Raw genomic sequence first — 20353 nt, forward strand, 5'->3', positions numbered from 1 at the left:
GAAAATATTTTCCAAGGCGCAAGCTTAGGGTGAGGGACTTCCCTCACACGAAAGACACCTGGTCTTTCTGTACTTCTACGAAGTTACAAAGCTGTACTCCCTCTCTCATTTGCAGCCCCACAGGTTTTGCTTTCAAAGATCTGCAGGTGTATCCTCCTGCACGTCAAACTGAAAGTGTTTCTTCTTTTTTGTGCTAGACTGGACTTTACTACCATGCTCTCCACCTGACTCACAGCAGGGACTCTGGGACCACCGGGTCACCGCCTTTGAACTTCATGAGGGTGTCGGGGCATTAAAGTGGCTCGCAATTTCCCTCAAGGGAAGGTGGAGGGAGCCCCGCTACTCTCTTCTGGAAATCGAATCTGGAGGCCTGGGATTCCGGTCGTGAAAGGAGCAGACGTAACAGGGATTCCGGCTGCCCAAGTGACGCACGGGAAGGCAGATTCGGAAAAGGCTCGCGAACGAGCACGAGGCTGGGGCCAGACTCAGAGAGGTCGCCCCCCAGAACACGGAGGGGTCTCGGCCAAGGCCTTGGGGGCTTTCTAGGCCCGCTTCTAAAAGATGTACACTGGAGAGTCTGGAATACGTACAGACCTCTACGGCAATGGGAACGACGGGTAAATTCCACAACACCCGGCGCAAGCTCCCGCAAAGACACGGGGATAGAACTGCAGAAGGAAGAGCCAAACTACGCAGCTGACCAAAGACTACGATTCCCAGCATGCGCTACGGAGTTTCCTCTCTAGTACGTTGCATGCTGGGAACTGTAGTTCTTCGTCACTCGCATGGAAAAGCGCTTCGGGGTATTTTCAACCTCTCACGTGTGTCTCTTTACTGAGAAGCACTGTCAAATAGAAAGCTGACTGCGAAAAGTCGCTCTGGAATCATTCCCAACGTGACCCCACGCGTGGACACGGAAAAGGTGGAGAACTCGTTGCCATGGCTACCGCTTCCCCTGGGCACGGAATAAACGCGCTCTAGGATCCGGAAGTGGTTCCGCGCGACCTCTCCACAAGTGGGGATGAGTTCTGTGCTGACGTTCATTGGACGGTTTCCCTTAGAGGCCAGAAGAACCCAAGTAAAGGGGCGGTTCCGAGTGAGAGGGGCCCGCGGAACCATTTGATTGGAGAAAAGGGGCCAGGACTGGCCAATCGGGAGGAGCCACGCTTCGGGCATCGGGCACCGCACCTGGACAGCTCCGATTGGTGAACTGCGGTCCCCCCCACGAGTCCCCATTGGGTACAGCGGGTGCGTGGTGCGGTACGATTGGTGGGTTCGTGTTTCCCGTCCCCCGCCCGCGAGAAGTGGGGGTGAAAAGCGGCCGGACCCTCTCGGGGGGTAGTGGGCGGATCGCGCGGCTTGAGGTGTAAGCCTCGGAACTCCGGCGTAGGAGGGGGCGGAGGCGGCTCCTGAGCTCAAAGAGGACTTGAGACTCACCGGCCGTGCGCCATGAGGGCCCTGTGGGTGCTGGGCCTCTGCTGCGTCCTGCTGACCTTCGGTGAGTGGTCCTGGAGGAGAGGGCACCCCGGGACGCCCCCCTCTCCTCAAGCGCGGCCTCTTCTCGAAGGTTCTGGGGGCGTTGAGCCTGGGAGGAGGGGATAACAGGGTTAGGGTTTGGGCCAATGGGGGTGTCCATCGCTCTTCCTCGAAAGAGGTTGGGGGGATTTCCTTTTCTGTCACCTTCTGGAAGCATAAAAGGGGACTGGAGTCGTTTAAATCCCGTAAGATCTGGTGTCCGCTCCTAGCAGTCTCAGCCTCCTCGGGGTGGGGCCTCCCTCGGGCTCGCGCCCCCCCAAGAGCATCACTTGTGCCTTTTCCGGAGGACTTTTGTCAGACGCCGCAACCTTTGATCATCAGAGTTTGAGGGCACCCCCACCCCCCCCCCCCGCCCCTAGTCTCCTCGCCAACGCGAGTTTCCTTTCTTAGCTGTTGGGCTGTGGAGCGTGGGGCCCTGGGGCAGCAGACCGGCAGTGTCAGCGGTTTGATTCACTTTTACTCTAGCTCCTTAAGGTCCTAAAATTTATTATCTCTTCCCTTTCTCAGGCCCCTGGGGCCAATTTCAGTTCTCCTGGGTAGAGGTTGCACAAACACTTTGTGCTTTCTGACCTGTGATATTGAAGGCCTAAGTTTTGGCATGGTCAGTTTGGAGGCCTTGTCTCGGCCTGCGCGCAACACGTGTGAATGTAGAAAGGACCTGGTATCAAGTCGGCTAAACAGTATTTATAAAGGATCCCGGGGCTACCCTTTTAGAGGTGATGGACACCTCCGTATTTAAAAATCTCCTGAGGGACCTCACTGTCTGAATTGAAATAAGAAATATGCCGACTTGGGTTTACATCGGTTATTTAAACCAGTGGATCCATTCTTCCATCGCCGGCTCCAATATTTACCAAGTGAATTTTGCAACCCCTACCCTGGCCCTGTTCCATCTTGGTACTTCATGAGAAGTCCATGAAGCAACGATGTGTGAGAGTTTTCTGATGTTAAATCTTCCTTTAGGGTCAGTGCGGGCTGACGACGAAGTGGATGTGGATGGGACAGTGGAAGAAGATCTGGGTAAAAGTAGAGAAGGCTCAAGGACAGATGATGAAGTAGTACAGAGGTTTGTGTTCTTCTGAACCTATACATATAACCCCTTGGGAACCTGGAAGGCTGTAGCTTCTTTGTATCTCTTCTCCAAAGGCCCAGAAGTACTCTGAATTTAAATAGGTGAAAAATAAAGACATTAGAGGTAGCAACTGTGTGCATGCATAGTATCTCCTGACTTTGCCCCTAAGAATGACTGGTCAGAATAAGATGAATTAATTCCCTTGGAAACTATTTTGGTAACTATTTCAGAATACTAGCACTATAGCCTTGCTAAGATCTTAGAAAAGACTTTGGTTGTATGCTCAGTAAGTGTGTACACTTTGTAATTAAAAAGATTTACGTCTGTTGAGCAATGTTTTCATTCAGCCTTTTAGGACTTAAAACTTTGTAGAGCCTTAGAAGCCAGAATTTCCCTGGCATGTGTCCCATGTGAGGGAACAGAAATGTGTGTGACTTTGCTTTATAATAGAGGAAAGTTGGGTTCACTTTTCTGACAATTTTAAGCATAGAGTGTTTCCAGCTTGGTATTAAAAGTAACCTATCATTGTGGAAAAATAATAGTGAGATGGTAGACTGGTAATATAAAGGTTTCCTTTTTACCCTTTCAACCTTTAAGACCATTGTGCTTTCATCACAGATGCTGTATTTTTGGAGGGAAGTAAGTAATGCAATATTAGTTGATCAAATTTTTTTCCTCAGAGAGGAAGAAGCTATTCAGTTGGATGGATTAAATGCATCCCAAATAAGAGAACTTAGAGAGAAATCAGAAAAGTTTGCCTTCCAAGCTGAAGTTAACAGAATGATGAAACTCATCATCAATTCATTGTATAAAAATAAAGAGGTAAGCAGCCTGTGGTTATGATGTTATTTTGTTTCTGTATGGTAGCTAACTTGATGACTTTCACAGTTAATGTGCTTTGTTGCTGTTTAGTTGTGTAGTCCCTAAGCCATGTGTGACTCTTTGTGACCCCATGGACTGTAGCCTACCAGGCTCCTCTGTCCATGGGATTTCCCAAGCAAAAATACTGGAGTGGGTTGCCATTTCCTTCTCCAGGGAATCTTCCTGACCCAGGAATCACACCTGTAACTCCTGCCTTGGAGGCAGATTTCTTTACCACTGAACCACCAGGGAAGCCAATAGTTAATATGCTTACACAAACAGTTGTCAAAGTTTAAAGACCCAGCATGTGCACGAATGGCTACTAGATACCTATTTGTATTTGTGGGAAGGGGGAGAGACATTTTCTCTTCTTTCTCCCTTTCCCCTCCACTTGTGTTCATGGCTTGCTGCATAGTTGTGAGTCTTAAGGACATTCATACAAACTGAGTCTAAGTATTGAATACATTAAGGTCACTAAGAAGGGAAATAGAGTAGTAACTACTCTGATCAGTTCAAGTGTTCTATATAGTTGTTCCAGTCCTTTGTGTAAAGAACTGTATCTCCTTTTAGCAAGAGAGTAAAGCCACCCTTATACCATAATACTCTCTAGTCCTTAAAGAGAGTTTTTTCAGAGTACAGAGGAGAAATGAATTTGACGTTAAGTTTGATGTCATGTATTTTGAGGCTAATTGAAGTGTGTATTAAATCTGGCTTCCATTTAGATTTTCCTGCGAGAACTGATTTCAAATGCTTCTGATGCTTTAGATAAGATAAGACTAATATCACTGACTGATGAAAATGCTCTTGCTGGAAATGAGGAGTTGACGGTTAAAATTAAGGTAAGCTTAGAACAATTTTAAAGTGGAAAGAACTCTTAGAGATAGGGAATCCATTGTCAGTCAAGGTAGACTAGGTTAGGGGCAGTAACAGTTAATTACCAACTGTCAGGGACTTAAATCAGGGGTCAGTCAAATATGGCCTGTGGGCCAAATCCAACCTGCTGCCTGTTTTTATAGATAAAGTTTTATTGGAACGTAGCCATGCCCATTTGTGAATTATCTGTGACTGCTTTTGACAGAGGCCGTACGGCCTATAAAGCCTAAGATACTCTCTGGTCCTTTTCCAGAAAAAGTTTGCCAACCCCTGGCTTTAAGTCATTAATCACAGGCTGCCTTGGGGCCTCTGCTTTGCATCATCCTCACCCTAGGACACAGGCTGATGGAGCAGCTGCCATCTGGCGTATAGCTGGTTGTCATGGTGCAAAGAAAGCTTGGAGGGTCTCATACCAGTTAAAGGCTCCACCCTGAAAGCCATGCTTTTGACTCCCACTTGTAACTCATTAGCCAGAACTTGTCACATGGCCTTAACCAACTATCAGTGAGGGAAATATATTCCGGTAATATTTCCGGAAGGCAGAGAGCCGGGAATATTTAGTGAAGAACATTGATCCCCACAGATTACAAAGACAGAAAAGACGTAAGTCATTTAAGTTTCAGATCCTTTTATCTTCTATCAATGAAATAGAGAAAACATAAAATTTTATTTTTCTTGATTTTTTTGTTTTTCCCCTTAAATAACTTGTTCTGTTTAGGTCTATCTCTGCCCATTGACATTTAGACTGGTCCTTGCCTTCTTACATTGATCGATATTTTATCAAATACACTAAACTTAAAATTCTTTTCTATAAAGAAAGATGTTTGTACTTAAGATGTGTGCTTTTTGAAAAGACCATAAAATACTATCTGGAGGAGGGAAGGAGTTCAGTTTTTTTCCTGCATTGGATTGATGTGCTTCAAAACTGATAGCTTCTCAGTATATAGCTGAGTATTTCCTTTCCATATTGTGAGTATTAAGCAAGTGTAATTGTCTTGTTCTTGGTTTTAGTGTGACAAGGAGAAGAACCTGCTGCATGTCACGGACACTGGTGTAGGAATGACCCGGGAGGAGTTGGTGAAAAACCTTGGCACCATAGCCAAGTCTGGAACAAGCGAGTTTTTAAACAAAATGACTGAGGCACAAGAAGATGGCCAGTCAACATCGGAACTGATCGGTCAGTTTGGTGTTGGTTTCTATTCTGCCTTCCTTGTGGCAGATAAAGTTATTGTCACGTCGAAACACAACAATGACACCCAACACATCTGGGAGTCCGACTCCAATGAATTTTCTGTAATCGCTGACCCCAGAGGAAACACTCTCGGACGGGGAACAACCATTACGTGAGTATTACTCACTTGTAATGAGAATTAATAGCCATAGCCAGGCTCTTGACTCTCCAATTCTAGCTCTCTGAGCCAATGGCCTATTCTGGACCTTAATTTCTTTGCCTGTAAAAATGAGGAATGTGAGACCAGTTCTCATCATGTTAAGTATTTTGAGACCTTGCTAAGGACCAGACCCAGAGTTATGGTGGCTGCTGTCGATGGAGGGCATCAAGTAGGAAGGGTTAGCTCTTCCAGCTGAAGGCGCGTCAGAGGACTCACAGACAGGTGGCTTGTCCAGGTTTTCCAGGGAAGCAGGACTCAGAAAAGTGGTGGCAGTCTGTGGAGCATCGTGGATAAGGGCTTGGCAATACAATGTGTTCACAAGATTCAAGGAATGCATTTCAGGCAGTGGCAGTTACTCATTGAAATTGTAATGAAGTTTTTAAAGTTTTCTGAAGGTGGTATGGAGGGTGGCAGGGGCGGTTGAGAAGAGACTCTCAGTAACCTGGGTAACCGTTGAAAATATTCAAGATTGTAACTAGGGTTGGGGGCAGGTTAGAGAGAACAGGTACAGATAAAGGACCTGAAAGAGAGTTATGAAAGTTCTCTGGAAGAAAATGTCTCACTGGAGGATAGTTAGATCTTGTCTGGTGGCTCAGATGGTAAAGAATCTGCCTGCAATGCTGAGACCCTTGTTCAATCCCTGGGTTGGGAATATCCCCTGGAGAGGGAATGGCTACCCACTCCAGTATTCTTGCCTGGAGAATCCCATGGACTGAGGAGCCGGGCAGGCTACAGTCCATGGGGTTGCAAAGGGTCAGACATGACTGAGGATAGTTACAAGTCATCGAATTTGAAGTGGAATTTTAAGTCACCACCTTTGTGGGGCCGGGAGGGGCTGCATTGAGTTACAAGGGCTTCTCTTATTGTGGAGCACCGGCTCTCAAGCACATGGGCTCAGTGGTTGCCATGAATGGGCTTCTCTTGTTGCAGTGCATGGGCTCTCTAGTTACTTAGTTGCCCTAAGACGTGTGGGATCTGATCTGAGTTCCCCAGTTCAGTTCAGTTCGGTCTCAGTCGTGTCCGACTCCTTGCAACCCCATGAATCGCAGCACGCCAGGCCTTCCTGTCCATCACCAACTCCTGGGGTTCACTCAGACTTAAATCCACTGAGTCAGTGATGCCATCCAGCCATCATCCTCTGTCGTCCCCTTTTCCTCCTGCCCCCAACCAGGGTTCAAACCTGCATCCCCTTCAGTAGAAGCTTGGAGTCTTAATCACTGGGCCTCCAGGGAAATCCCAAGCCAGTAACTATTGTTGGTGTAAACAAGGCAGATCTTAGGCCGAGTTATCTCCTGGTGCTTACAGCACTGTGAAGTGTGAAGCAGACAGGAGACAGGACAGCTTTCTTGCTTTTTTTTTTATCTCCATCATAGAGATAAAGAAATTCCAATTTAGAAGTCAGTTGACTTACCCAGTTCTGCCAAGTGAAAATGTGCCCACAGCCCTGCTTTTTCCTTTTTTTCTTAATTCAGTTTAAAATTGTCTCAGTATAACTGATTTTTAAATATGCAAGTAGGAAACAAACATATGTCTTATCATTTCAACATTTTCTTCATCCCAGAAGACATTTTTTGCCTTCACTGTCACAAATTTTCCTTTAATAAAAACTAGACAACTGCATTTTAGTATTTTTACTAATTTTTCATTGTAAACTTACCTTTCCCTCCCTTTGTTATTAACATTCACATATCCTGATCTCTTTAGGAGGCATCACTGATAGTTATACCCAAGTGCCCTCTCTGTTAGGTGGTAGGAGAATACAGGTAAATCACATCTCTTAACTAGAAAGAAAATGATGTCCCAAGAGGTGTTTGTGTCTTGTGTTGCTAAGAGACAGGTGAGATGTCTAGATAGAAGTTCCACATGAGCAAACATTTTGTTGATACTCCATTCCCAGTGGCTAATGTGTGACTGGCAGATATTTGTATGAATGGATAAGGGTCATCAGGACAGTTTTCATGAAGTAGTATGGATGGTTGGTCAGTAAACGAAACTTTACAACAGGTTCTCCTTTCCTTGGGCAAAATTGCCTTTTTTCTTCAAGGCCTACCCCACCAATTCACTCAGTGGATACTTGCTTGAATGTCTATTAACTGCTAGAGTTTAGGGCTACAGTGGAGAATAAGACAGTGGCTGTTCCTCCTTTCACATGGCTCATTCAACTAAGAAAGAAAACACAAGAAATAATTTCAGAATGGCAAATGCCAGAAACGAAGCTAAGGGACAACCCCCTTATCAGAAGGTCTTTCTGAAATGGTTTTGAGTTAGGTTCAGATGTTCTAGGCAGCAAGCACTGCACGTTGGACAGTTTCAGAGGCACATTTGAGGAACTGAAAGTCTAGAATGGCCAAAGGGAAAAGAGCAAAGGCAAGGAAGTAGCAAGTTCAAGATCTTGCCCTACCTACATGTTACTTCATCTTAATACTGGGCCAGTAAAGTAGAGGCTGTTAGATGAGTGTTTCCTCCCTACTCCTGTTCTTAGCCCTAGTGAGCCACCACTTATGAGAGATTTAGTGAAGAATAAATGAGATCATGAAATCAGCATCTTGTAAATGCTAACATAAAATGGCTTCTGCCCCTCCTGCTTATTCTATCTTCTGCATTTCTCCCTAAAGCTAGTCACTGCTTCTCATCTGTTGTCTCTCATGCCATCTCCTCAGAGATGAGAGAATTAAGTACTACTGCATCTTTTAAAGTCAGCCTTTCCTGAACACCTTCCTCTTTGCCATCAAAGTGTAAACGTATTGAAGTCTCTCTGGGAGGAGGGGCAGGCAGGTGATGCACCTTTCTGCTGTCAGGCACGTGCTCTCTCGTTTTCTTTCCTATCTACTGTTGGGTGTTTCGAAAAAGCAGACTTGCCTTTGCTGCTATTTCACCTTCTGTTCCCCCCTCAGCCCACGGTATTTTGACTTTATCCACCACTTTTCCATGGAAATAAATTACCAGTATTCCTTGTTGCTAAATCCAGTGGATTCGGTCTTATTTTAGTTGCTGTGATCCCCAGCAATAGTGTCTCTCTTTCTTTTTTTTTTTTTTTTTTTTTTTTGAGTTTTTCTTTTGTGTTTTCTACAGAATTTGCATTTTACTGCTCACTCCTTAAAACAATCCACTCAGTACCTAGCATCTTTTTTTTAAATTTCCTTTGCCTGTTTCTTAAATGTTGATAGTCTCTTTTCTTCAGAAGTTCAGTTTTAGCCCTCTGTGTCCTGTGTCCATCATGCAGTCTTAACCACTGTTGTGGATTCAGGCTCCAGTTCCTTCTCGGGCTTCTCTAATCTATATTCTTAGCCAAGATCAGGAGTCAGCAGACTTTTAGTTAAAGGGTCAGCTAGTAAATATTTTAAGCTCATGAACTATAGGATCGTGAGATTTCTCATGTCAGAACTCTCCTATCCATAGTTTGAAAGCGGCCATAGACAGTATATGATGAGGTTGTGTCCTGATGAAATTTCTTGTGAGTGGCAACCCGAGTTTGCCAACCCCTGGTCTAGATCTTGCTACTGGGTTCTAAGCTTATATATCTAATTGCCTCTTGAATACCTGACTAAGATGTCTAATCATCAGCTTCAATTTGCATCCAAAACTGATGCAACTTGGTACCAACCTAGGATCACTAGTATGTATACTCCGAGACCAGAGTTTAGTCCCCTCACTAGGCTGGGTCATCATGTACTGTGTGCTTGCTGGAAACTCCTCCTAAACTATACGCTTTTTGAGGCAAGGAGGGGACCATGGATACAACATTATCCATTTCTATTGGGAGCACAGACATCAAGATATGGGCTACCCACTGTGTTTGAGAGTATGATGTGGCTGTTATTTTTGGTGGGTGGAGGAGAAGTTTGCAGCAAGGGTGGTAAGGAAGAAGCAGCAGCAGTGCTTCAGTTTTTGGTACTGTAGTTATTATCTCAGCCAGTGCTGTTCCTGATAGAACTTTCTGTGGTAGACATGGTCTTTCACTACTCTGTCCAGTATGGCAGCCACTTGCCACATGTGACTGTTGACTTGGAATGTGGCGATTTAACTAAAGAACTGACTTTAACTGTTACGACTATAACTATTTATAACTGACTATAACTGACTTTTAACTATTAACAAATAGTCACATGTAACAGGTGGGTGGCTCCTTTTTGTTTAGTGCAAATAAACAGTAGTTCAGATTAATGTTCTAGCTATTATTTTAAATAAATTCATTTATTTATTTTTGACTGTGCTGGCTCTTTGTTGCTGCGCAGGCTTTTCTGTAGTTGCAGTGAACAGGGTCTACTCTAGTCATGGTGCGTGGGCTTCTCACTGCAGTGGCTTCTCTTGTAGAATATGGGCTCTAGGGCACGTGGGCTCAGTAGTTGCAGCGCCCAGGCTCTAGAGCGCAGGATCAATAGTTGTGATGTACAGGCTTAGTTGTTCCATGGCATGTGGGATCTTCCTGGATCAGGGATCAAAACCATGACTATTGCATTGGCATGTGAATTCTTTACTGCTGAGCCATCAGAGATGCCCTCTAGCTTTTTCTTAAGGAACGTGTTTTTATTAGGGGTTAACTGTCTATAGTATGTAATCAGTTGATTTCTAGGGAAGCTAGCAGAGTGCGTATGATTCAACTTTTCTCCAGAATATTGCAGACTTCCCACCTTCGGCTAGCTTAAGATTTCTGTTCTTCAAATGAAAAAAAATCCAGCACATTGAGGAGATTGGAAACCTGTTCATTTTTTGCTTATAATGAAGACTGTTTTCCACTTGAGGGAGTGCAAGAAAGATTCTTCCTTTTACTATACCCATATTTGGTACATTTAGCTCACAAACCTTTATTGGTGATAAGAGTTCTTAACATGAATAATGGGGGCTTTGTGGGTTATGCACAGTTGGCTATTATAATCAAATGAATATTTACACAAATTTATATATCAGAACTTTTAAATAATGACGTGTCTCTAAATGTCTTATTTTCCTTGCAGCCTTGTTTTAAAAGAAGAAGCATCTGATTACCTTGAATTGGATACAATTAAAAACCTCGTGAAAAAATATTCACAGTTCATAAACTTTCCTATTTATGTATGGAGCAGCAAGGTAAATTTATATGAATAAAATTTATATATGTATATTACCTTGGACATATTTAAATATTTAACACATAAAGAATGAAGGTTAAATCTGGTTCTTCTAATGCAGGATACTCAGTATTTTCTTACTGAAGACTATTTTTTTGAGCTGTAATTTTTTTTCATATCTTATAGATAAAATCAAGAATTATGAAACATTAGCTTAACCATCATTCTATTTTCTACATAAACAGACTGAAACGGTTGAGGAACCTGCCGAAGAAGAAGAAGCAGCAAAAGAAGATAAAGAAGAATCTGATGATGAAGCTGCAGTAGAAGAAGAGGAAGACGAAAAGAAACCAAAAACTAAAAAAGTAAGCCCGGTTCATCCTCCTACTTAAAATATTGTTTAGGTTATAAGGTACCAGATTCCTAGAAAAAGGGGTAAGATTTCTTGTTGCAGGAGAGGGGTTTGGGTTGGAGGAAGGTGGTCAAAGGATACAGCCTTCCAGTTATAAACGAGCACCAGGGACACAAGAGACAGTGTGGTGGGGCCAGCACTGCTCTGGAATGTATGGAAAAGCTGTAAGAGTCTTATTAATTCCTGAGAGTTCTCATTATAAGGAGATTTTTTCTTTTGGTCCATTTCTTAAAATTGTTTATTCTTTTATTCTCATCTGTCTGAGATGATGGAGGTTAGCTTACTGTGGTCATCATTTTCACAATATGTGTAAACCTTTATGTGGTACACCTGCAACTCGTATAGTAATGATCTCAATTGTATCTCGGTAAAACCAAGGCAGGGGAGATGGGAGAACAAAGGTGGAAAATATTTTTTAGATTATATTAGAAAAAACACAGAAACCTGGATATGCACAGACTGATTTAAGCTTCAGTTCTTCATGATCTTTTCTCAAGGCCTTGTCTGCAGGCGCAGCTTTTAAAATCCAAGCTGTTTGTGTGCGTTTTCTCTCCTTAGAAAGTTTTAAGTAGCAAACGCAGATCATTTTTATGAATTATTCTCTGACTTTTATATATTGCCCAGGACTGGTGGCTTATGATAAGTCTTGAATTTTAAAATCTTGAAATCTTTTTGCATCTTCTTTTGTCACATAGATATGAACTATAATTAAATTAATTAAATTAATTCTCTGGTCTGCTCAGGTAGCAGAGTAGGTAGAAGTAATGGTGAATTGTGAGAAATATATAAGATGTTGGATTTCTGTAAGTCATGAAATAGAAATACATAATATGTATATCCTTCTAACCTCAAAACATATATTCAAGAAATAACATTTTAGCTAGTTCAAAATAACTGAAAAAAATCTTAATTGGATTGTTACCAATTATTACAACCATTTGCCTTTCTTGTATTAAATATCAGTCTTAAATATTTAGAGAGATACTTAAAAAAATTTTTTTTTTAATTTTGAATATTTATTTATTTATTTGGCTGTTATGGGTCTCAGTTGTGGAGCCCAGGCTTAGTTGCTTCATGGTGTGTGGGATCTTCCCAGACCAGGATCAAACCAGTGTCCCTTGAATTGCAAGGCAGATTCTTAACCACTGGACCACCAGAGAAGCCCTTTAAAAAAAATTTTGATCCATTTGGCAGGAACCATATTACAATAGAGATACCCTATATTATTTTGAAATGTTCTAAAGCTGTAGTTACTGTACTATAACTATTGATACCATTGGTGTAACTTAGGAGAAACTAATCAAATACTGTAACTTCAGGTTGAAAAAACTGTCTGGGATTGGGAACTGATGAACGATATCAAACCCATATGGCAGAGACCATCGAAAGAAGTAGAGGAGGATGAATACAAAGCTTTCTACAAATCATTTTCAAAGGTAAATGTTATTTTAAAATAATGTGATAAGAAAACATCCCTATATCAAAAATAGGTTTAAACACAGGTTTATAACTATTTCAGCACAACCAGTTTCCTTTTTAATCCTGTGTGTTTTATATTATGCATTAAAAACTTTACTCTGAGATGGAATCTATAGGCTTCTAGACTAGATCACCAAGGCTCTATGCTACAAAAAAAATTAAGAACCACCTACGTCAATAGATGCTTGATTTTTGCTACAGAACCTGTAAGGCATAAAATCATGCTATTGAATGTCCTTTACCATAATCTTAAAGGCTTGTTTACAACATCAAACATTTATTTTGAGGCCATGCCTAGAAATGATGACTAAATCTGTTGTCTTGCCTTTTTTTTTTTTTTTTACTGATCATTTCTTATAACTCTTAGAATCCAAAACTAGCTTTGACTAAGATGGTTTCAAGTTAATGTTTTCTCAAACAGCATTTTGTACAAATAGAACAATTTAATGAACTTAGCATGGCTAGAGAAAACTGTGTCCATCATGCAGTCTTAACCGCTGTTGTGGATTCAGGCTCCAGCTCCTTCTCGGGGTTCTCTAATCTGTATTTTTAGCCTAGATCAGGAATCAGCAGACCTTTAATTAAAGGGTCAGCTAGTAAATATTTTAAGCTCATAAACTATAGGATCTGTGACATGTCAGAACTCTCCTATCCGTAGTTTGAAAGCAGCCATAGACAGTATATGATGAGGTTGTGTCCTGATGAAATTTCTTGTGAGTGGCACCCAGAGTTTGCCAACCCCTGGTCTAGATCTTGCTACTGGACTCTGATTGTTCTGTATTCTTTATTCTATCTGCTGATTTGTTACTTAACCTTTGTTTCCCTTACGTTAACATCCAACTACCTTTAAGCTTTACCTCTAAAAACTTTCCCTTGGTTCTGCCTCCTTTTTCATTCTCATGTAACCTAAAATCCTAGCATATATAGAGGTACTTACATCTTAACAGCTATATTAGAAATACGTGAGCAGTGTGTGATTTTAAGTCTTTTAGAGGCTACATTAAAAAAAAAATTGAAACAGGCCAAGTTAACTTTTAATAGTCTATGTTTTTTTAACCCAGTATTCCAATAGTATTTCAACAGGTAATCAATACAAAAAATTGGTCCTTTTTGGTTTTTTTGTTTGATTGGGGTTTTTTGTGGGATATTTGTTGGTGCTACATTATCAAAGTCTGGTGTATGTCTTACACTGACCAACACATCTCACTGTGGACTAGCTACATTTCAGGTGCTCAGTATGGATAATATAGGAATTTTCTGTTCTTGTATACCTCTTGGATCCACTGCTGCAGTCCAAGTTTCTTGGAAGAAATCTGTTGCTGAATGCTTTTTTAGCTGAACAGTACACTCACAAAATTTCTTATGTCATTTTGTCATTTAGACAGGATGGTGGTTTTCCTGTCCTATCCTCTCACGTGTGTAGAACCTAGACTCAGCCATCCTTCCCAGGGGTAGGCAATAGAGAACTGTTGACAGCCACATCAGAATAGCCATGTCCAGCCGGTTAGAAGTGCAGTCTTAACTGTTTCTTCTTCCCTCTTTGCCTTCCTCTCCCCTTCACTTATTTGGTAAAGGAACTTTTTTGTTAGTTGACTGTTAAACTGCATGTGTACCACACCCTATGTTGCTTAGCCTTTGCACTGCCTTTTCCATGTGCCTTTTGAATGACCCAAGATACCAACTTTCTAGGAAAGCGATGACCCCATGGCATATATCCACTTTACTGCTGAAGGGGAAGTTACCTTCAAGTCAATTTTATTCGTACCCACATCTGCCCCGCGTGGTCTGTTTGATGAATATGGATCCAAGAAGAGTGATTACATTAAGGTGAGTTTTTAAATAGTATAAACTGAGTTTAAAATTTGGAAGCATGATTTCCAGAAAGTGACCTTTGTTTTTTTGGTCTCCACTTTAGCTGTATGTGCGCCGAGTATTCATCACAGACGACTTCCATGATATGATGCCCAAGTACCTGAATTTTGTCAAGGGTGTTGTAAGTATCTGGAGGTTATTGGGGGAAGAGGGGAGTAGAGTGGGGGTCTTAAAGTGGGTTTTTTTTGGTCGGTTTTGTTTTTCTCTGATGTTTGTATTGCTTGTTGAACTTTTGCTGTCTGCAGGTGGACTCGGATGATCTCCCCTTGAATGTTTCCCGTGAGACACTTCAGCAACATAAACTGCTTAAGGTAAGTAAAGTGAAGTCGCTTCAGTCGTGTCCGACCCTTAGCAACCCCATAGACTGCAGCCTACCAGGCTCCTGCATCCATGGGATTCTCCAGGCAAGAACACTGGAGTGGATTGCCATTTCCTTCTCCAATCCACATGTTCAAACATAGAAGTTGAAAGAGCTGTCCAGTGAGCACCCATATATATGTACTATCTGGTCTAAAGTTAGAATATAAACATGAAAGCAATCTTGTAACTGTTGCCAGTGACAACTTAAGTTTCCATTCAGTCTGACACAGGAATACTTGGCCATTCCCTGCCCCCCTTGGTAAATACCAGTGTCTTTGTATCTTTCTCCACTACTCCCCTGCTACCTTACATAGTGTAGGTTCTCAAAAGTTTGTGAGGAAGTTCTCTAATGAGTTATTCTGTCATTTTGTTTAGGTGATTAGAAAGAAGCTTGTCCGTAAAACTCTGGACATGATCAAGAAGATTGCTGATGAGAAATACAATGATACTTTTTGGAAAGAATTTGGTACCAACATCAAGCTTGGTGTGATAGAAGATCACTCAAATCGAACACGTCTTGCCAAACTTCTTAGATTCCAGTCTTCTCACCATCCAAGTGACATGACTAGTCTAGACCAGTATGTGGAAAGAATGAAGGAGAAGCAGGACAAAATCTACTTCATGGCTGGGGCCAGCAGGAAAGAGGTGAGAGAACTTCGACTGGTCTGCTGTGTAGCTAGGGACTGATTTATAGCCAACTCTTGAGAGAGAAAAAAAGGAAAATTTGTAAACTGAAATAGTTCTGAGACCTGGTCAGTTACTGACAGGAAGAAAAGTCATTTGTATTCTCTGCATCTCTTAATTCCCTACCCATAAAACGGGATTGTTGGTACTCTATAAATGTACCTACTTGGATGAAGAAAACATACTAAGGCCAAACTGGAAATTTGTGTTATTTCTTTTAATTTTGTAGGCCGAATCTTCTCCCTTTGTTGAGCGACTTCTGAAAAAGGGCTATGAAGTGATTTATCTCACAGAACCTGTGGACGAATACTGCATTCAGGCTCTTCCCGAGTTCGACGGGAAGAGGTTCCAGAATGTTGCCAAAGAAGGAGTGAAGTTTGATGAAAGTGAGAAAAGTAAGGAGAGTCGTGAAGCAGTTGAGAAAGAATTTGAGCCTCTGCTAAACTGGATGAAAGATAAAGCCCTCAAGGACAAGGTATTCTAGAAATTAGAAACACTGAAAATTTTAGCATCTGTGTTTTAAAAAATTGTTTTGTTAGCAAATTAAACTTTGTAACTGGTTACTTTTGTAGTCATTAAAAGTTATACAGAACACTTAATATTGTTACATTATTGGGAGGACAAGCTTAAAATTGATGAACTGAAGAATTACAGGGATATGTAATTATTCTGTATGTAGGTACTTTTTTTTTCTTTGTAACTGAAAGTTTTTCATAATTTAATATTGTCTTTACAATAGCTTAAATTTTTACAGGTTAAACTTAAGTTGTATATGTTTTTGAAAGTTTAAGTATTTCTGACTAAGAAATTCAGTTATGAAATGACAGTTTTCCTAAGAATCTGAATAAGAGGTACTTTTCTGAACTGCCTGTTTGTGATCTTAAGTGATGAGTCCTTAAGGAGTTGAAATGCAATTACTTGACGACCTTTATTGTTGATATTTAGAGATAACTAACTTTCGCTTTCTCCTCCAAAGATCGAGAAGGCTGTGGTGTCTCAGCGCCTGACAGAGTCTCCGTGTGCTCTGGTAGCCAGCCAGTACGGGTGGTCTGGCAACATGGAGAGGATCATGAAAGCCCAGGCATACCAGACAGGCAAGGACATCTCAACCAAGTAAGCATCCTCAGGGAAGGCCCTGCCAGGATGTAAGCTCTCGCCCAGCCTCCCATTAGAAGATAACACAGCTTCTACACAAAGAACTAATGGGTTTTAAGTGTCTACCACTCTCCATTATAGAGAAGTTGACAAAATGATTAGATTTACTAAAGAAAAGGTCTTGCACTTGTGATTTATATTTAGTATTTTATATACAGATGGAAATTTTCTTGATCTGTTACATATAATGTCTTTCAGCATTAGGTTTTCTGCTTGTATCTGGACTGCCTTTATATTTTCAGATAATAGTTGAAGTTAAGGACAGTTACATTTCTTAAATGAGTTAAATCCTTTTTAATTACCCCTTCTACCCCAAGTGGTATTCTCCACTAAATACAGGGTAGAAGATGCACAACCAGCAGTTGAACTCAAGGACCAAGTACTGGAGGTCCACTAGGTCTTTGGTACCCTTTATTTTTAAGAAATGTGTATTTCAGGTTTATATTTTAATGTAACAACCATAGTTTTGAAAATGACTTCTTCCTTGCTTTTATTCTCTCTTCTATCTGGACTGTCTTCTAACTAGCTACCTATTGTCACACTTTTTTTCCCCAACCGTAGCTTAAGGATTCTTCTATCCGAAGTGTAGTTTACATTGTCTCAATCCCTAAACTCCATTTAAAATATACCTATATTTCATAATTAGCATGGCTCAAGTGTATAATATTTATAAAATCAGATGCCAAAGTGCTGTTTTATTTGTCTTGTACCTTGGCTAGATTGTAAATGTCAGGTGGAAAATGGGTTTCTGCTTATATTCCATTGCAACAGTACAGTAGCCATTTAAGTCCATCTTTTCAGTCATTTATTAACAGGATGGTACCTTCTATCCAACAAACATTTGAGCACCTACTGTGTCTATATACTGATGCTCCACAGTAGACATCACTACTCTTTTGCAATGTTCAGACTAGTCAGGATTGAGAAATCAAGGCATAATTCTGTAAGCCCTGTGTGTATGATAGGTATGCCAAGATGTAGGGAGAAAGGTTCCTTCCTGTCCTCAGCCTGCAACTGCAGGAAGGAGAGCAGTCATGGAGGACAGGTAGGATGCTAACAATGAATGATGGTATACCCATAATGCATTGCAGCCGAGCTTAGTGAAAAGTGCCATTTTTCTTGGAACCATATTGGTTGAAGCATCATGAAGAAGGTGTTACTTAAGCAGCACCCAGAGCCTGTTCTGTTCCAGAACTCTGGGGAGACACAGCTGCAATTATGATAGTGATTACATGAAGAGGGGATGAACAGGACATTAAATCAGTTCATCCACTCAACAAAAGGCACTTGGGATTCATTAGTAAATAAAGTAGTTCTTTATTGTACTATTTGATCTAACCATGCACATTGCCCTTTAAAAGGGAAAGCGTGATTTAACAATATATAAGCATGTCTTGATTTTTTAAAAGTTATCTGTAATTATGTAAGTTATACTAGAATGTGGGAAATGTATGGACCCTCAAATTTGATCTATTTGTTAACGTTCATTTCTACTCTGTAACAGTTATTATGCCAGCCAGAAGAAAACATTTGAAATTAACCCCAGACACCCACTAATCAGAGACATGCTTCGAAGAGTTAAGGTGAGCAGTATCACGGCCTTACTCCTCTTTTTAATTTGACTTCTTTGGACCCTTTAGTATTAATAAAGTGTGTGACTCCTTCCATTTCAGGAAGATGAAGATGACAAAACTGTTTCAGATCTTGCTGTGGTTTTGTTTGAAACAGCAACACTGCGGTCAGGATATCTTTTGCCAGACACTAAAGCATATGGAGACAGAATAGAAAGAATGCTTCGCCTCAGCTTAAACATCGACCCTGATGCAAAGGTTTGATGTAACTTACTGAATGTTTGAGTCCCGGTATCAGGCTCTGTGCTAAAAATGAATGAGAAATTTCCCCTTTCGCATCCATTTTCTTTTTTTGCCTGTCTCCCTTTGTTAGCTTGACTGTTAACTCTAATTACAGGGTTTCCTCTATAGTTTTGTAGTTAACAGAATTAACTGAATTGAAGTTAATTATGATCTTACACATTTAAATGAACACAGAGCCAAGGTGTTTGATGCATTATGGGCTCATAAATGTTGCCCTTAGGTTGAAGAAGAACCCGAAGAAGAACCCGAGGAAACAACAGAGGACACTGCAGAAGACACAGAGCAAGATGAAGAGGAAGAGATGGACGCAGGAACAGACGAGGAAGAACAAGAAACAGCAGAGGTAGAGCAAACCAAGAGGGGGACTTGCATTTTTAGTTCTTGAAAGTCAGAACTATTGCCAAAGTCAAGAAATAGGCATCTAATATCAAATTCAAAAGCTGGAACAAATCAATTTAAATGTGTATTTTGATCCTCCCCACTGCCTTTACTTCCTTAGTTTAGCCATCCATTCTATTTTTAAATAGGCAAGGAGCCTAGGGAGGCAGGGACTGGCGGCTGCAACTTTATTTTAATCTTTTTGTTGGCTGTGCTGGGTTTTGCTGCTGTGCGGACTTTCTCTGGCTTTGGAGAGCAGGCGCTTACTCTCCTCATCGTGGTGGCTCCTCTTGTTGCAGAGCAGGGGCTTCAGTAGTTGCAGCACATGCCCTCAGTAGCTAGGGCTGCCGGGCTCCAAAGCACAGACTCGACAGTTGTGGCTCAGCTGCTCTGTGGCACGTGGGATACTCCCAGCTCAGGAATCAAACCCGTGTCTCCTGCCTTGGCAAATGGATTCTTTATTCCTGAACCACCAGGGAAGCCCTCGCCACCCATTCTTGAGGTGTTTTTAAGCAGATTACTCCTTAGTCTACTGTGCTTCCATGTTCTCTGCCACTTGCTTCTGCCTTACAGTAACATTAACCGATTCTAAATTTTTGATTGTTCAGGGACTATTGATCTTATGGGTTCTAGGTTATTTTGCAGATTAGCAAGCTAAGATTCTAGCCTATAGATCCGATAATGGAAATAGGCTGGATCTATTTCCATTTTTACCATACATGAACCTTTGGTGAGCAAAGGTTTGTTGTGCTGATTTTTAATGTATTCTGATTTTTCTGTTTTCACAGAAATCTACAGCTGAAAAAGATGAACTGTAAATTATACTCTTCCCATTTGGATGCTGTGTGGAGAGGGAATGTGAAGTTTATTTCTTTTGGGAGAGACTTGTTTTGGATGTGTCCCCCACCCCCATGCCCTCAGCCCCCTTCTCCTCTGCACTGTAAAATGTTGGGATTGTGGTCACAGGAAGAAGTGGGGTTTTTAGTTGAATTTTTTTTAACATTCCTCATGAATGTAAATTTGTACTATTTAACTGACTATTCTTGGTGTAAAATCTTGTCATGTGTATAAAAATAAAAAAGGTCCCAAATATCCAATGTCTTGCTTGTCTTTTTATAATTCATTGTATAGAGCTCCCTGATACTTGATTTTTCTTGCAGTTTTTTGGTGATATACAGCATAATGTCTTGACTTACATACATCAGGAAATGGTACAAGTAGTGAACGTCCATCATCTCATAGATACAAAATAAAGTAGTTCTTAGATCCTGTGTCCTGAGTTTTCTTCTTAGAAAAGTAATGCATACTTAAGAAAAGTGGCTTTTAAAATTCTTAAAAATCACTCATAGAAAGAAGGG

At 41.3% G+C, this 20353-nt stretch overlaps 2 protein-coding genes across 2 annotated transcripts in view; one reads left to right on the plus strand and one right to left on the minus strand.

Annotated features, from left to right (window-relative positions):
* LOC109558511 (putative tetratricopeptide repeat protein 41) overlaps positions 1–1199 on the minus strand; it is a 92173-nt gene extending 90974 nt beyond the window's left edge. Inside the window, 1 exon segment of the mRNA XM_070789634.1 lies at positions 234–1199. The gene's annotated coding sequence lies outside the window, so the exon portion shown is untranslated.
* Positions 1200–1318: 119 nt separating this feature from the next.
* On the plus strand, positions 1319–20087 carry HSP90B1 (heat shock protein 90 beta family member 1). Its single transcript, XM_019961198.2, has 18 exons — positions 1319–1498; positions 2500–2602; positions 3289–3430; positions 4192–4308; positions 5354–5685; positions 10689–10800; positions 11027–11146; positions 12513–12629; positions 14362–14499; positions 14588–14665; positions 14790–14855; positions 15280–15549; positions 15818–16063; positions 16565–16701; positions 18248–18326; positions 18417–18572; positions 18838–18960; positions 19784–20087. The coding sequence occupies exons 1-18, from the start codon at positions 1450–1452 to the stop codon at positions 19811–19813; spliced, it is 2415 nt and encodes an 804-aa protein (XP_019816757.1). The 5' UTR covers positions 1319–1449; the 3' UTR covers positions 19814–20087.
* Positions 20088–20353: the final 266 nt, after the last annotated feature.

This window comes from Bos indicus, chromosome 5, assembly GCF_029378745.1.
Source record: "Bos indicus isolate NIAB-ARS_2022 breed Sahiwal x Tharparkar chromosome 5, NIAB-ARS_B.indTharparkar_mat_pri_1.0, whole genome shotgun sequence".
NCBI lineage: Eukaryota > Metazoa > Chordata > Mammalia > Artiodactyla > Bovidae > Bos > Bos indicus.

What these genes read in the sequence shown, in the direction of transcription:
- HSP90B1 (XM_019961198.2), top strand. Translation starts at nt 1,450, where the DNA reads ATGAGGGCCCTGTGGGTGCTGGGCCTCTGCTGCGTCCTGCTGACCTTC. An exon ending in AGTTGACGGTTAAAATTAAG is followed by an intron (nt 4,309 to 5,353) that starts GTAAGCTTAGAA and finishes TCTTGGTTTTAG; the next exon opens with TGTGACAAGGAGAAGAACCT. An exon ending in ACATGCTTCGAAGAGTTAAG is followed by an intron (nt 18,327 to 18,416) that starts GTGAGCAGTATC and finishes CTTCCATTTCAG; the next exon opens with GAAGATGAAGATGACAAAAC.